The following is a 17,133-nucleotide window of genomic DNA, read 5'->3' as shown; positions in this document are numbered from 1 at the left end:
AGCAGGCTGGAGCTGGAGTAGTATGAGAGAAAAATAACTGGTGGTTTGAGACTAGTGCTGAAGCGATATAAGAGAGAAATACTATAGAGCTGGAGACCGATGCACCAGCCGACCACGGTGGAAACCTACCAGCCCGGGCCGGACGGCCCCCGGCGCGGCGCACCCGGAACCCGTCGATTTGAAAGCACGTGCACGCAGCACGCCCTGGCGCGGACGGAGGCGACCGTTACGACCACGCGACCTGGGGCGCGGCCGGCCCTCTCGAGCTGTCCAACAGCTCACGCTGCGGCGGCCCACTAGCCGTTGGCCTCCATCGCCTTTCCCCCTTTCAAATCCGCCCCCTTCCCTCCCCTCCTCTCGCCCAGCCTCGCCGCATCTAGACAAACCCCCTTCCTTTCTCGTCCGCGAGCGTGACGACACCTCCCGATTTCTCCCCCAAGAGCGAACAAACCACAAAATAAAAATCCGAACCTAAATCTCCCTCTCAATCTCTCTCCTCCTTCGAATCCCAAGACGGCCAGAGAGGAGAGAGAGAGGGAGAGAGAGAGAGAGAAAGGGGGGCTAGAGAGACGTTGCCGTTGCTGCTGTTCTTATTAACGTCGCCGCGGCCCCGCTGCGTTCGTATGCTCCGCGTCGCCCCGGGGCTCCTGCGTCCATAGGCACAGCCCGCCGCTCCTTCGCGAGGATCGGAGGAGAGAAAGGGGAGGCCGGCCGATCCGTCTCCTCCTCCTCCTCCTCCTGCGGGTGCGTCTGACGAATCCCGGCTGGTTTCTCCACGGGGATCTTGATTCGGATCCTGAGCGGCGTCGGGGATGAAGGCGGCGGGGAAGGCGGCGGATGAGAATCGGAGGCCCGTGACGGGGAAGCCCGTGCCCGGCGTCCGAGGTGATGATCCATTCTCGGATGATTTAGCTGTTTGCGCCGGCGGCGCCGCCACTCGTCGTCCGTGGTTCTGATCTCGTGATTTGTGCAGAGATGGGGAACCGGCGGGCGCTCACGGACATCAAGAACCTCGTCGGGGCTGCCCCGTACCCCTGCGCCGTCGCCAAGAAGCCCATGCTGCAGTAATCTCCTCGCGCAAGATCGTGCCTTTTTCATGGTTCTTGGGTCGAATCCTGTTTAATCGTGGCGTTCCTTTCTTCTCTTCAGGAAGAATGGAAGGGATGAGAAGAAGCCGGCGTTTGCAAGCAGCCGGCCCATGACCAGGTTAGGACCAGTGCTGTTTTTTTTTCCTTTTCTTTTCTTGTTTTGCGCTCTGATGTTCCTTGCAGGCTCTAATTTTTGATCTGGTATTGCTTTGGTGGTTCAGGAAATTCGCCGCCTCCTTGGCGAGCAAAGGAGAACCTGAACGTCAGGTGACCACAACTGATCCAGGACTTGGAGCTGATCACAACAACGAACCGATCGGCGATGGCACCATCGACATCGACATCGACGTGGAACAGTACGAGCCGGTCCCCGATGTTGACATTGACATGGTATTTGCACTGTGCTGATCCGTACTGAATTTCAGAAAGCTAAGGGATGAGTTTCTGGAATCTTCGTGATGGCTCCGACTTAGTAATACGTTTGGTGATACAGGATGAGACAGATCACAAGGACAGTATGAACGAAGATGAATTTATCATGGACATTGACAGTGTGAACTCGGGGAACCCGCTTGCAGCAACTGAATACGTCGAAGAGCTTTACAAGTTTTACAGAGAAAATGAGGTGATCTTTGCCTGTCAAATCATGAATTCTGAATTTTTAGGTGATGCTAGAATCAGGGATGCTTTAACTACAATGTGCTTATATGACCGAACAATGTCCTTGCAAAATTGAACAAGTCAGACAGGAAACCTGTAATAAGCATTCCACTCCACATTAGAATCCAAAATGCAGTGAAGTTTAATATGGAAATGCATGGCTAACATATTTTTTGCACCTCAAGAAAATAATTTGAATAAACTGTGTCAATATGTTTTGATTTGAGTGATTTCAATCACACATTTGTCCACTTGAAAGACAGAAGTACCTTGTTATCTGTGTTAGCTGTCCCTGTTCAACACGTTGGAATATTATGTCGTTTGCATACTATTCCCATATAGGCCTTTTATTCTGGTGGTACAACCAACTGAAATCCAATTCTTTTGTCACGGTATTCCCATCATTGTGCTTCAGATCAAACATAATTTGTCCTTGTACTACTAAAATTGGCTCCTGGAATATCAGCATTACAAATCATGGTTGCCGAAATGAAAGTTCTTTCTGACATTATCCTTTGATGTAAAGATTCAAAAGAACTTAATGCAGGCAATGTGGTGCCTCGGTTATCTTTAAAAATTTTGCGTGGCAGCTTCTACTATCTTTTCAGTATCACCAACGTGGTCTTTATGCAGGCAAAAAGTTGTGTAAAGCCTGATTACATGTCCAGCCAACAAGATATAAACGCAAAGATGAGAGCAATTCTGATTGATTGGCTCATTGAGGTAAAAAAAAAGGCATCGACCTTATAACTTGTAGTGATCTGAAACTATGTGATTCTAAAAATTTTACTGATCCTTTGCCAGGTGCATTACAAGTTCGAACTGATGGATGAGACACTGTTTCTTACAGTAAACATAATAGATAGATTTTTGGAAAAGCAAGTGGTTCCAAGGAAGAAGTTGCAGCTAGTGGGAGTAACAGCTATGCTTCTTGCTTGCAAATATGAGGAGGTCTCAGTTCCAGTTGTTGAAGACCTAGTACTCATTTCTGACAGAGCCTACACGAAAGGGCAGATTCTAGAAATGGTAACCCCGTTAAATCAAATATGCACTTTCACTGGATTGATTCTTAGTTCCTTTTGCATACCTAAATGTAAATTCGATCATACATTTTATGTCCATCTTTATTTAAACCAGCCACATATTTGTTTACTGCAAAAATGCAATTTTAACCTCTTTAGATCAACGCTTGATGACGAATTTAGACAGTAATTTTTTGAATGATTCCTCACTCTCTTTGCAAATTCTTGCACACTGTCTCCTTTCACTTTTTTCAAGTATAGAATATAGATGGCCTCTTGGTTTTTTAAAACTAATATTTGAATCTTGTGATTGAGCAGGAAAAGTTGATTCTGAACACACTTCAGTTCAATATGTCTGTTCCAACACCATATGTCTTCATGATGAGGTTTCTGAAAGCAGCAGATTCAGATAAACAGGTGAAGTGTAATTACATTCTGATCAGTGTTTTCACGACTTGGATAGACTAGCACACAAAATTTTTGTAGTAGTTTATTGCTTCATATTATTCATTCCGGTTTTATGACTGAAACAATGCCCTACTGTTGTATCTCACAGCTAGAGCTAGTGTCCTTTTTCATGCTGGAGCTTTGCCTGGTTGAATACCAAATGCTGAAGTACCAGCCTTCGCTTCTAGCTGCTGCTGCAGTTTACACTGCGCAATGTGCTGTCAATCGCTGTCAGCACTGGACAAAGGTTTGCGAGTCACATAGCAAATACACTGGCGACCAACTCCTGTAAGTCTGTGTTTAGTTACTTTCTGTTCCTGACTGCATTTACATGCATCTGTATCCTTGACTTTGTGTGTACCTTCTGCTGTTCTCTCAGTGAGTGCTCGAGGATGATGGTAGACTTTCACCAGAAGGCTGGAACCGGCAAGCTCACCGGTGTACACAGGAAATACAGTACGTTCAAGTTTGGGTGCGCAGCCAAGGTTGAGCCTGCGCTGTTCTTGCTGGAGTCAGGAGGCACATCGCCTCCATCTTCAGGCACAATCTAGTTGAATCTCTCTATCCAACTGGATCAATTTTAACCTTTTCCAGGAATTTCCTTGGAGAGCTTCTGCTTATGATAATATAACATTTGTTTTTTATCTATGTCGTGAATGACATTAGTGGTGGTCGGTCGGTCGGTCAGTCAAGTCCGGCTAATAACGAATTGGCCTGTTTTACTGTTTTAGGAATTGCTGTTGGAACCTTGTAAAGAAAACAAGTTCTTGATATCTCTCATTTCGTTGTTCCTTCGATTGATGGCATGGATGTGCCCTGATGCATTTTTCTGAACGTGATTGGGAATTGATTGGCCCGGTGAAATCAGTGGAGCAGCAGCCTTTTTTTATGGTCTAATGGTTTTTTTTTTATGGTCAAGTGGAGCAGCACTGCAGCAGCATCGCCCCGAGAGAGGTCCTGGCTGGACCGCGCCCTCTCCAAAATCCATATAAGGAACAGCCGGGGCGAAGGGTGAGGAATCGGCAAGGTTTCTGAAATAGTTTAGGATTGGCTTATAACATCTTACAATCAATCCTGACCGTTATCTCCCCAAATTTGATAGCAAATCATCCGTAGTTCATAGACAATGGATGTTCACACATGTGAAATCAGCGACCGGGGGGGGGGGGGGGGGGGGGGGGGTAGGAGTCGCTCCTGCGTCTGGGAGCCAAGACGTTGCAAAAGGTCAACGGCAGCCCACGACAAGCTCGTCCCGCCGCCGCGCTAACCTGAGCATCTGCCGCGTCTCGCCGCCGCCCCCGGCCGGCGGTGTCCCCACCGCCGTGCCGCACTTCCCAGTGCCCACCAACCCGCCGCCACCACCAATCGACCTCCCAACTCCTTCCCCTTCTAAGGTCAGCGACGTTGGAGACCCCCGGCAGCCTCTCCTTCCCGAACTCCGGCCAGATGCTTTGGAGAAGAACAGGGGATGCGGGCCCACCTGGTAATAGCTCGACGGCGCTTCAGCGATGCGACGCACTCGCGCACGCAGCTCCGAACATTCCAGTTGACTGGTGGGGAGGATCAGGGGGGTGGATCATGGCCAACGTGACAGTGTTGTAGAGCCCGAGATTGAGATGTCATCCGTGAGAAGTCCACAATTACACAAAGGGTAAAGCAGGGTAGGGGCAACGTGCGGGACTGGGACTCTGGGAGACGAGACATCACATAAGGCCCACGGTGGCCCATGACGTGCTCGCCTGCACCTCCGCCTGCTTTCCTCATCTGCCGCGCCGCCATCCACCACCGCCGTCTGCCGCGCTAGTCCAAGTGGTTGCTGCTCCCCCGCGCCCGGCCCTGGCCCACCGGGTATCTTGCCGCCACGCTGGCTGCACCGCCTAGCAACCCGCCATTACCGCCTGTCGACCTCCCGACCCCTTCTAAGGCCGGAGGTGTTGGTCTGTTGGAGACCCCCGGCAGCCCCTCCTTCCATAACTCCGGCGAGATGCATTGGAGAAAGACGAACACCGCCAAAGGGCCCACCTGCAGTGACTAGGGATCCTTCTGTGATGCTCCGACTCGCAATCACGCGCGTGACTACTGAGTATTTGCGCAAAAAGCAGCCCCATTTATTATCTTAATATTAAAAGAAGCTGCGATCTAGAAATTCTCATGTTAATTTAATTTTAAAAAAGAAAAAATTCACCATTAAATTTTATGAAAATCTAACAATCTAGACTAACTCAAATAATCATCCAATATATTGATTTTTTATATATAATAATAGTATAGAAGTACAACTCTATTTTATACAATGAAAATAGTTATTAGAATCGTCAAGGATTAAGATTAATTATTTTATGCGTTTAGCTAGACCTTTACATCATAAGGTTCAAGAGTGCTCGGATGTTGTGTGAGGTCTATACTGCTCACATTTGATATAACTAATGAGATGGCCCGCGCATTTGCGCGGCTAGTATCGAGAATCTAAATGTTTATACATATATATATTGGTATCATTATTATTATTATTATTATTATTATTATTATTATTATTATTATTAAATTTATATTTTTTTCTTATGTTGTTCTTTCACTATCGCACTTTATGTCTAGTTCTTAAAAGTAATTTAAATATAGATATATTGTTATAAGTTTTTTTGTTAGGGCTCTATTACTATCTCCATTGATCAATCTCTCTTTTCTTTTAACTTGTTCCTATTCTAGCTAAATAACTTTTGCTGGCTTTATTTTTTTAATCAATAATATAAGTTGATAATTTATACATAACTTGAGATATCTTTGCAAAGAAGGTAGCTCAAGGTATTTTTTATTAATATTTCATAACAGCAATGATTATTAATTTTTGTTAGGCATAGCAATATTTTTGACTAATATTATCATAATTGTAGTGGTTGATATTTTTTATTTATTTTCTGATTAGCATGATTATTTATGTCTTGAGACCGAATATACATAAAGAAGCAAATGTGTTAGCAATAGAGATTGGGAAAATAGAAAATGACTTTTTATCTCGCTTGATTCTTTTTCGCAGTACTCCACCGTGTATTGCCCACCTCTGAACGCTTGCTTAATAAAGGATTTGTGATTTTTTCCATCTTTATTGTCATATCTTGTATCGCCGCCGCCGCATGCTGTCTCGAACTCTCGATCGTCTTGCTGAACATGTTACTTTGCCCAGTCGCTCGTCTCTCAACTACATGTGATTACCGTCTTCAAGCCTGATAATAACACTGCTTATTACTCTTCTCGGCCAACTCACAGCCGTCATGGACTACTGCTCCTGCTAGTCGCGACTCCGGTATCCCATATCCGACTAAGCTATAACTTGGTCAAGATGAACATTCAACGATCTGTACATGTGAGATCGATTGGATTGTAGGCTCAAAAGGTGGTTGCTTCATATTTTAATTTTTCCAATCCATGTGTACAAATAAGTTTTCTATTTCCATTACTTAAGTTACCGCAATTCATATAAATAAGAATCTTATTATAAGATATAGAGTATTTTATATTATTCTTTTAATGGCAGTGGTGAGTTAATTTTAACTAGGCATAAGGGTATTTTGGGCAAATTTTATCATAATAGCAGTGGTGGGTAATTTTTTCTTTTCTCTCCGATTAACGTGAGAATTTCTAGATATTGAAAGCGAATGTGGAGGTTTTTTTTAGTCAAATAATAAGATAATAGATAGATGTTGGAAAGTACTTTCCTCTCCGATCACAAATCAAAAGTGCGCATCTGATGCAGAAGCGCTTGGTATTGCACAACGATATGTGAGTGTACATTGAGACTGTAAGCCAAATGAGATTAGATACAGAGCTTGATTGGACTTGTGCCAACGTGCGCAATCCGGGCACAAGGCCGCCGGCCGCAGCTGCCACGGACGCGTGGAGCATTCACGCCAGACACGCCACTGCAGCTCATCGGGCTAGGAATGCCGTGGTGACTGCGGCTGTCACCGGCGTGCGGTGCGTGCGGTGTCGCGCAGGGTTGAGGCTGGGTCGGCGCCAGGGCGACGGCGGCGAGCCACCACCGCGAGCAGGAGGCGTTTTTTTGCGACGGCCACTCGGCCAGAGGTGGATACATGGCTGGAGGAACACGAAGGTTGGCACCTAGGGCTGCTGAATGCGGATGTATATGAAGCCTCGGCGGATGCACGGCGGTGACGAGGCAGGCAAGACCGTCCATGGCGCCAACCGGCCGCAGGGCGCGCGTGTCGCGGCGCCGCACGCAGCGGCCTGGAGCCGCTCGAGGAGGAGCGCTCGCCAGTCATGGCCGCTGCGATCGAGCGGATGGAGGGAGGAAGGCAGAAGCCTTCTCCTCGGCGGCGCGACGGGGTGTCCCTCCGGCGAGCCACGCGGAGAGCGGCGCGCCTGCAACGACCGGCCAGGCCGGGCGGACGGAGTCCGAAATATATACCCACCGGGGGCGGACGGTATTTCAAATACCGTCCACCCCTCCGGCCAATTTTAACTGTCAGATTGGAGATGTGCGGGCGAGATCGGCCGCGTATTTCAGTTAAGAGAGCCACATGGCAATGGCATGCACCCTCCTTGTCAGGCACAGGCGCGGCAGCTCGGCGGTGCCATGGCGTGTGGACCGCGAGACTAAGAGCGTGACGCGGCAGCCGGAGGAGCCCGACTGCGAGCGATTTCCCCGCCGGTGGAGGTCGCTAGCATCTGGGCAAGCGGCAGCCTCGTCCTCGAATTCGTCAAGAAGAACGGAGCCTCGTCCCACCGGGGTCTGCTCCAGAAGTTCAGAGTTGCTTCGTCGTCCATTGCTGGCGCCGCCGCCGCTTATCTCCTGATACCGATGCAAGCTCCCAACTGAGTATTCTTTAAGGATTGATCGTGAACGGAAATCCGATGTGAAGGCCACCTCACGTAACATCTGAACATCCGCCTGAATCAGGTGAAGCTCCCTCTACTGCAAACTGCATGTTGGAACTGCTCTGAAACTGAGTGGTTTGTGCTATATATCAAAGACAGCAACTTCTCTTTGTTATCCTTTACTTATAGCCGGTGATTACCACTAGGTAACGTCCTAATCACAATGTAAACAAGGCCCTAGTGGCGCCTAAAACTCGGACATGATCACACCTGCAATCGATCGCATAATTACTTTGACTCTGAAGCCTGAACAATAGCACTGACCAATCTGACACTGAACTAGACGCAGCGGCGCTCCGGCGAGCCACGGCGTGTAGCAGGAGGCGTTCTTGCGACGGACAGGAGCCAGGGGGTAGATGGAAGGAGACCCCGATGGTATCTGCTGGATGTAGCCTCCGCCCTCGGCGGTCATGGAGGCGAGAGCCTGGCGCAGGCCAGCACGGCACGGCGCGGCGCGGTGCGGCGGGCAGGAGACGAGCGAGGAGCGCACGCCGGTGATGGCTGGCGCCAGCGGGTGGAGTCAAGAATCTAGGAGGAGACACAGCGAGAGGAACCTCCGCGAGGCGGCGGCTCCGATGAGGCAGGCAAGAGCGCGAGAGCATCCATGGCGCCGGCCATCCGGCTGCAGGGCGTGTCACGGCGCATGCGGCCAGGAGCCGCTCGAGGAGGAGCGCTCAGCTCGCCGGTCATGGCCGCTGCGATCGAGCGGGTGGAGGGAGGAAGGCAGAAGCCTCCTCCTCGACGGCGCGACGGGGTGTCCGTGTCCCTCCGGCGAGCCCAGCGGAGAGCGGCGCGCCAGCAACGACCGACCAGGCCGGGTGGACGCCGGGACGGAGTCCGGAATACTGACCGGGGGCGGACGGTATTTCAAATACCGTCCACCCCCAAGCCTCTTGCATCCGTCGGATGGGAAATGTGCGGGCCAGATCGTCTGTAGTGAGGGAGCCGTCGTCCTTGCGTGGACCGGCGTGGCAGTCCATGGCGGAAGGCCCGTCGGCCTGGTGGAGCGCGGGAGCTAGCCGAGCGTGACACGCGCGGCAGCCGTCGGAGCCGGCGGAGCTGCCGCGCAGCGCTGCAGTTGTGCCGCCTCCGGTGGCTCGCCGGAGCGCCACCGAGTCGAATGGTTTGTCTCCTCGGTCTTGAATCCAATTAAGGTTGTGCGGCAGCCACGACTGCCCGGCGAGCGGCCATGGCCGTGCAGCGCCACGACCGGACCTCCGGCCGCGCTTTCCACCTCCCGAGGCTGATGCGTGACGGCAGCGTGGCGAGGCTTTCCACTTGAGTCTCGCACCCATTTCATTTCGTCGCCAATCAAAAGGCACGGAGACGACGCAGCTCGTGTACATGACCATGGCAGCCGCTTCCGCGCACGAGCGGAGGAGCGTTGGCGCCACCGCAGCAATGCAGATCGGGCGGTCGGGGCCGAGGCGACGCCCATGGCGAGCATTGCGTGGCTGCTGCTTCCGCGGCGCGGGCGCGCAGCGGCGAGACACGGTGCGCAGCGCTCCTGCGACGGTCAGACGGTGGATGGCAGGAGGCCTCACCTGCCGGGGACGGAGTGGTGCGTCTCTGCGCACGCAGGCAGTAGCCGACGAGCGGGAGAAGACTCCGCGACGCGGTGGCGCTCTGGCGAGCCACGGAAAGCCAGCGGAGGCGGCCTGCTTGCAACGACAGGGGGTGACGGTGTTTTCAAGTGCCGACCGGGTGGACGGTATTTCAAATACCGTCCACCCCCTGGGCCAGTTTCAATTGTCGGATGATAGATGTGCGGACGAGATCGGCCGCTTATCGTCAGAGAGCCATGGGCCCATGGCGTCCTCGACTCCTCGTCAGGCAGTCAAGCGCGGGAGCTGGGCGGTGCCATGGCGGAGGGCCCAGGCCGGGCGAGGCGTGCCTAGGAGGACGGAGGATCCCGACTCCGAGCCCTGCCGGTGGAGGTCGCTAGCTGCTGGGCAAGCGGCCGCCTCGTGGTCGATCGCATTCGTTTAAGAACGGAGCGGAGCTTCGTCGTCAGACCACCGGCCTCGGCCGTCGCGCAGCTCCGAGTCCTAAGCCCGCTTCGCCGGCGCCGGCGTGCGTGTGCACTAGACGTTCCGGGCGACGGACCTGCTTTCGAGTTGCGTGGCTGCGTCGTCGTCACGCCGCAGCCTCGGGACGAGGTGGAAAGCTAGAGCGCGCCGATGTCTTGGCAGAAGGCTAGAGCTTGGCGCCGCATGGCCAATTGGCCATGGCCGGTCGCCGGCCGGGCAGTTGTGGCTGCTGCAAGTAGTGGATTCAAGACGGAGAGACAAACCATTCGACGCGGCGAGCCACGGAGAGGCGGCACTGTTGCGGCGACGGTAGTTGAATTACCTACCGGGTGGACGGTGTTTCAAATACCGTCCACCCCTTGGCTCCTTTCAGCCGTCGGATCTGAGATGTGCGGGCGAGGATCGACTGGGGATTGCTGCAACCAGCAAGGGAGCGCAGCAGCCGGTCGTCGTCACCAGGCAGCCGCGGGGGCTGCAAGCTGCACCATCACCATGGCGGAGGGACCTGGCCTGTAACACCTCCGGTGTTTATAAATCACTAAACTAGTTTAGCACAGCCAAAACGAACCAAATTAGTCAAAATTTGGGCTTTGCTCAGCCTGACCGGTCCAACCGGTCTCAGTAGCCGGTCCGACCGGTGCCACGGCTTGCACTGATCACAGCGCGCCGCGTGTCGCCGGCGAGAGTGGCCACGTGCCGGCCATCCTAGGCGTCCTTGTCGCCGCCGCCTCGTCGTGCCTCACGACCTCATCTCTTCCCTGGCACCCAAGACCAACTTCGCTTCCTCCCGCGGCCTTCTTCCTCCTCGAGCAGAGCTCGAGCGAGCTCGCGCCCTTCGCCACCGCAGGCCGACATCCGCCGCCTCCGCTCGACCTTCTCTCGATTCCTCGCACCCCGAGCTCCCTCACTACCCCTTCCACCTTTCCCGACCATCACCTGAGCTCCTCCCGGCCGAGTTGGCCAAAACCCCTAACCCTACCGCCGGCCGCCATTAGAGCCAACTCGAGCTCCGCCTCCCTCGCATCGATCCGCTTCTCCGACCACCCTCCGCTCAAACCGACCCCAAGAACGGGTTCGTGGTGAGTCACTCATGCTCCCCGGCCTTTTTCCCCTTTGTTTCGTGCACCGCCGGTGCTGGAACATGGCCGTCGCCGACGTCGCCGCGACTGCTGCCCGCTGCGGGCCTTGTCCGCGCGCCCCTGCCCCGCCCGGCTGCGCGGGATGTCGCACCGTCTCACCCCACGGCTGCCGCCCTCTGCCGTCGCCCGAATGCCGCGCCACGCTGCCGCTCCCCTGCTCCGCCGCTGCCACCGTCGCAGGCCGGCCTCAAGCCCCTGTGCATGCCTCCACGAGCCGCAGCCGCCCCCAACGCCGCTGCAGGTCACGGCTTGAGCCGCCGAGCCGCCCCCTGGCTGTCCCCGCCGCCCTGCCCTCCGCGCTGCCGGCGTGCGCGCGTGGTGTGGGTGGCCTGGGGCCTTTGAGCTCCTGACCAATGGGGCCCACGTCTCAATTAGGGCTAGATTTTATTTTATTTGTTTGTTTTCGACTGAGATTTGTAAGGTTCATATCAAATCAAGGAAAAATGCTAAAAATATGAAATCAATCTTGTTTGAATGCTTAGATCTAGATCTACATAGGAAAAATATTTATTCTTATGAATTACCCTTTTTGCCCCTGCTACAATTTAAGTTGTGTTTAGACTTAATTAATTGGTGTATGCAAATCTGATAGTCCGAAAATGTTGCAACTTAGGCAATAGCTCGTGTTCGGAATGTGTAGTTTAGTGTAAATTCTACATGTTCCGACCGCATCATGTAGTTTGTTAGTGTATGTCAGAGTTAGTAAATAATTGTGGGTGAGAAATATGTTTTTGCATTAATAGGTTTTCCTTCGCATACATATGGAATCCGTAGCCAGAGACGTCACCCATACTTTGATCGTGAAGTCAGGAGCTGACGGAGCCGGCCCAGGAAGAAATTCGTGAAGATCCGGCCCAAGGCCGCAAAGGATACTAACCCCGCTCAGCAAAAAGGCAAGTCCCGGAGCATAACCCCTATTTTAAAATTATGAATCATTATATATTTTATTTATTGTGCATTACGTTGTCAGGAGTTGTTTGGAATCCTAGCTGCATGATCCCTAGGTTTCCTCAGTAAATCTATTAGCATGTGTAGATCGTTAGTTCTGCCAAGCTTAATTAGGAATCGGTAGAAGACGAGTAATTTCTTGTCACCCGCGAGATATAGGATGAAGTCGAGAGATTCTCTGTTACTCGCAAGGTATAGAAACTTTATAGCTGAGATGAGAATGTTGGAAATGATGTAGAGAGGTACGAAAATGGAGACCGGGGGGAAAGGAATATGGTTATGGATATGAAAGGGATAAAGAATAATCTTTCGCCTGTGTCGGTTAAGGCCCGTCCATTGTTGGCACAGTTGATCGAGGTTTGAACAGTACTAACCACATGTCGGGAGTAGGAGGTAGTCGAAACCGATAAGCTCAGTACCATATGTGCACCGGTAGGCGGACTTGGTACTGTCTTCACCAGTGGAGCTAGCATACAAACTCATGGCTGACCCTTCGTGGTATCGGTGGGGCTAGCAGTTCCGGGTCGCAGGGCGGTTCGGCTATTCGGTGTGCATATGTGAAGGGTTGCCACGTAGGATCCGACGGGGCCTATATGTGACGTGTGTGTTAGGTCCACCTTGCAAGGTTAAATCGGATGGATTCGCCGTCCTCTCGGTTAAGAGACCCTTGATCTCTCTGTCGCATCGTGGTGTAATCAATGGAACATGGATTATATATATGATGATGGTTACTTGGAATTATAATTTAATACTCCACCATGTTTGCTCTAGTTAATTGTGCAAATAGTAGCTGATGTTTAATCTATATAGAAATTGAGCTAAAATCTTGAAAGTAAGGATCCACCATTTGTAGTCTTTTCCGCAAAATAATCTCCAGAGCCAAAAAGCTTTGCATGTCTAGATAATGGGCTAAGTATACCCATAGTCGGGTAAGACTTGCTGAGTATTAGTATACTCAGGGTTTGTGGTTATATTGCTTTCAGGTAGCTGCTGCTGGTTGAAGATAACCCGGATTCACATCTGTGGGCTAGATGTGACGTCCCCGCGTCTCCGTAGTTACCGTCTTTCTGTGTATTTGTTTTCTCTGAAAACTCTACTTAGTTTAAGTTTCTTCCGCTGCTGTCACCATTTATGTAAATTCTAAAATTTTCTAAGAACGTTTTGTAATTATGTCAGTTTGTACCCTACTTCTGTAAATTATGCATGCTTGTACTCTCTGCGCTCGCCGTTATGCGAAACTACTAGTGATGTTTCGATCGGACCGTGGGTTGGAAGCAGACTGTCAAGTTACGTTTAATTAAACTAATACGCCTGATGCGTGCAAATGGTGGCCATTACGCTTAATTAGCCGGTTTAATTTAGCGGTTCTATTACAGCTGGTATCAGAGCCGAAACGCATCAGGGTTGGTACTAGCATGATTATTTTTTGTGTTTTCAGAACATAAAAATAAGTTTCTGCAAAATACGTTTCTTTCTGCTTAAGGAATTAGGAGAAGTTAGTTCGTAAGCCCTATGTTTATAGTGATGTTATAGCTGGTGGCTCTATAATACCAACTAACTTCCAGCACATTATGTTTTTGTTAAACCTTACTTTCTTGCACAACCCTTATTTAATATTGTAACGACACACCTACGCTAAGGTAAGCAAGGTAAGCATTCTTGATAGTCCTTAGAATAGCCAATGTGTTTCATACGTGCACGGGTTCTGTATGATGAGCATACGAGGAGGTGTTAAGGCTCAATTCAAACGAGCCTGTCACTATCTGCCGCCTGATATGGAGCGCGAACTTCCCACCGTGTGATTGTAATCACGGCCATCTCGTAAGGCAATGTTACGAGGTGAAGACTCGTTATGCAGTTGGTCATAACCGTGTACCTTGGGACACGTGTACCCTTGGGTGTCCCGTAAGGCGATTTGTACGGGAAGTGAATACGATACCTCGGTAACGTATGAAGCGCTGTCCATGCAGTGTTGAACGCATGGGCGCTCATCTCTATAGTAGGTGGTGATATATGTGTGAATATGTGGGCAACTGCATATGCGTTACCCATGTGGCGTAGGACACATGGGGGCTGTTCGTGTGTGCTGGCACGAAGGGTCCAGTCGTGGATATTTATATATCTGAATTGCTGCGGGTACACTAACAGACGATTGCGTAGATTAAGGCGAGTTGAAACCGACTAAAAGTATAATAGGGAGAGTACGTATGTATACCACCAAATATCCGCGTATGTTGCCCTATAACTAATTGGCAAATTTGTTGTTGGGGAGGATGACGTAGGATGAGCATGCATCATATCAGTTTTTGCTCTATAAAAAGTTTTATTCGTAACTGTTGGGCATAGGTCGTTGAACCTTTGGAAAAGTCTGCCACTGCCTATAACCGTTCCGACCGGTGAGGACCCCCGGTCAGACCAGTTGGCCCATGTCTGATTGACCACAGCGCCTAGACCGGTTAGACCGCTTCTTTTAATCGGTCCAACCGCTTGGCCAGCTTGATCGGGTTGTTATCAAATTTTTGGATAGGCAACAATGTTGAAGTTGTAAGCTATCGGTTCCTTTTATTGTCACTTATCTTGGTGAACTGGAATGAAAGACACTTGAAGAGAAATAGTTGTGAATCTAATTCAAGGATTATATTAGGATCAAAGTTGATCTATATATGAGTCGTATGTACTTTATGGATTCAGTTGAGTTATTACAGTTACTTGATTGGATTTCAGAATACCGAATGGCTGATGAGAAATTGGATGTCTTGCAGATGGAGCAAACCAGTAATGATCCTAGTGGCTCTGGACAACAAAATCCATCTACAGTGGCTGATACCATCGCCGAGCATACTTGTTTACTCCAACTACTGGTGCAGAATGCTTTATTGCGCAGTCATCGTGATCCAAACATAGACTTTCTGAAAACTCAGCCACCAGTGTTTCAAACAGCAGAAGATCCATTGGATGCAGAGCATTGGCTGCGTACCATTGAGCAGAAATTGGGTCTTATCCCATGTACGGATATTCAGAAGACTCAGTATGCGACTTAACAGCTGCACGGCTCTGCAGGAGTATGGTGGGCCAATCATTTAGCTATGCAACAAACAGAGAGACAAATTCCCTGGTCAGAATTTAGAGAGATTTTTAGGGCACATTATATTCTAGAAGGGTTCATATAAGTGAAAGTGGAGGAGTTTCTAAATCTGAAGCAAGAGAACAAGTCGGTGATGGAATATGCCAACATTTTCAATCACCTTGCACAATATGCTGCACATCACGTAGATACCGATGAAAAGAAGCAAGATTGTTTCAAGAAAGGTTTAAATACCAAGTTACTCATGCGTTTAGCAGTGAGAACATTTACCAGCTATAGTGACTTGGTCAGCAAAGCTATCCTCCAAGAAGATGCGATGCTAAAGCACGAAAAAGCGAAAAAGAGGAAGGAATCACCTATTGGGTCTTCTGGGAATGTTGTGCAACGTCTGCGACTGGTGTCCACTAGTTTTTCCCAAACTCAATATCAGCTACAACAGGGGATGCCTGAACTTGTGGCTCCTCAACAGTTGGAGCAAAAGAAACCTGCATTGCAGCATGTTTTTCGCTCCCATCCTGGTCAGTGCACGCCTCACTTAACAGAAGGTTGCCATCACTCGAAGAATATCTGTTACACTCCACCCAAGCCAACAAAAAGCTCTAGCAATACCAATAAGAAAAGGAAGGTGCCTTATATTAAGGATGGTGGTGTGAGTTACACTACTTGTGGAGACGTGCCATAAGGAGGACACGTGATGGCGGGTATATTTTCCCTCAAGAATCATCCAATTATGGTCTTATTCGACTCCGGTGCTTCGCATACATTCCTTAGTAAGGCTTATGCAGATAGGCACGGATTGAAAATTGATTGCATGAACACCTCATATAAAATTCAATCTCCAGTTGGTCAAATAATCACGAACCAAATGGCAAGAAAGGTACCAATCAACTAGGCTGGGAAAATCTTTCCGACCAATTTTATCATTCTCCCACATCAAGGGATTGATATCATATTTGGTATGAATTGGATGAAGGCACATGGAGTTGTGTTGGATACTCATGCGCATGCTGTTCATATCAATTCACGTGCACATGGTTCTATGATGCTACCTTTAACCAAGTATAAGAAACAAAATCCAGCCATAAATAAATTGGAGGGTAAAAGCTAGAGAAGATACCTGTAGTGTGCGAATATTCAGATGTCTTTCCAGAGGATTTACCTGGACTGCCACCAGATCAGGACGTTGAGTTTGTTATTGAACTTCAACCGGGTACAACACCTATCTCTAGAAGGCCATATCGGATGCCACCAAATGAATTGGCGGAGCTGAAGGTACAATTGCAAGACCTGCTGAATAAGGGTTTCATTCGTCCAAGCTCATCACCTTGGGAATGTCCAGCTTTATTTGTTAAAAAGAAAGACCAAAGTTTGAGGTTGTGTGTTGATCACCGGCCTCTAAATGCAGTCACCATCAAGAATAAATACCCATTGCCTCACATCGACATTCTCTTTGATCAGTTAGTCGGAGCTAAGGTATTTTATAAGATAGACCTTCGATCCGGTTATCACCAAATAAAGATCAGACTTCAGGACATTCCAAAGACTGCTTTCTCCACTCGCTATGGTTTATTTGAGTACCTAGTCATGTCCTTCGGGTTGACTAATGCCCCGTCATACTTCATGTATCTCATGAATTCGGTCTTCATGCCTGAATTGGACAAGTTTATTGTGGTATTTATTGATGACATCCTGATATACTCCAAGAATGAAGAAGAGCACGCCAAGCACCTTCATATTGTTCTTCAACGCCTACGAGAGCACAAGCTGTACGCTAAATTCAGCAAGTGTGAATTTTGGCTTAAAAAAGTTCCTTTTTTAGGT

General features: G+C 49.6%; 1 protein-coding gene across 1 annotated transcript; it reads left to right on the top strand.

Annotated features, from left to right (window-relative positions):
- The first annotated feature begins 355 nt into the window (after positions 1-355).
- Positions 356-4,016, top strand: LOC120641446 (cyclin-B2-1-like). Its single transcript, XM_039917586.1, has 10 exons — positions 356-885; positions 974-1,064; positions 1,150-1,206; positions 1,310-1,478; positions 1,582-1,713; positions 2,382-2,471; positions 2,553-2,774; positions 3,089-3,187; positions 3,327-3,505; positions 3,597-4,016. Exons 1-10 carry the CDS (start codon positions 813-815, stop codon positions 3,766-3,768), a joined length of 1,284 nt encoding a protein of 427 aa, XP_039773520.1. The 5' UTR covers positions 356-812; the 3' UTR covers positions 3,769-4,016.
- The last annotated feature ends 13,117 nt before the right edge of the window (positions 4,017-17,133 follow it).

The sequence above is a fragment of the Panicum virgatum genome, chromosome 7K (genome assembly GCF_016808335.1).
Source record: "Panicum virgatum strain AP13 chromosome 7K, P.virgatum_v5, whole genome shotgun sequence".
In the NCBI taxonomy this organism is placed as follows: Eukaryota; Viridiplantae; Streptophyta; class Magnoliopsida; order Poales; family Poaceae; genus Panicum; species Panicum virgatum.
Note: the sequence above shows the minus strand (reverse complement) of the source record. Positions and strands in the feature narration are given on the sequence as shown.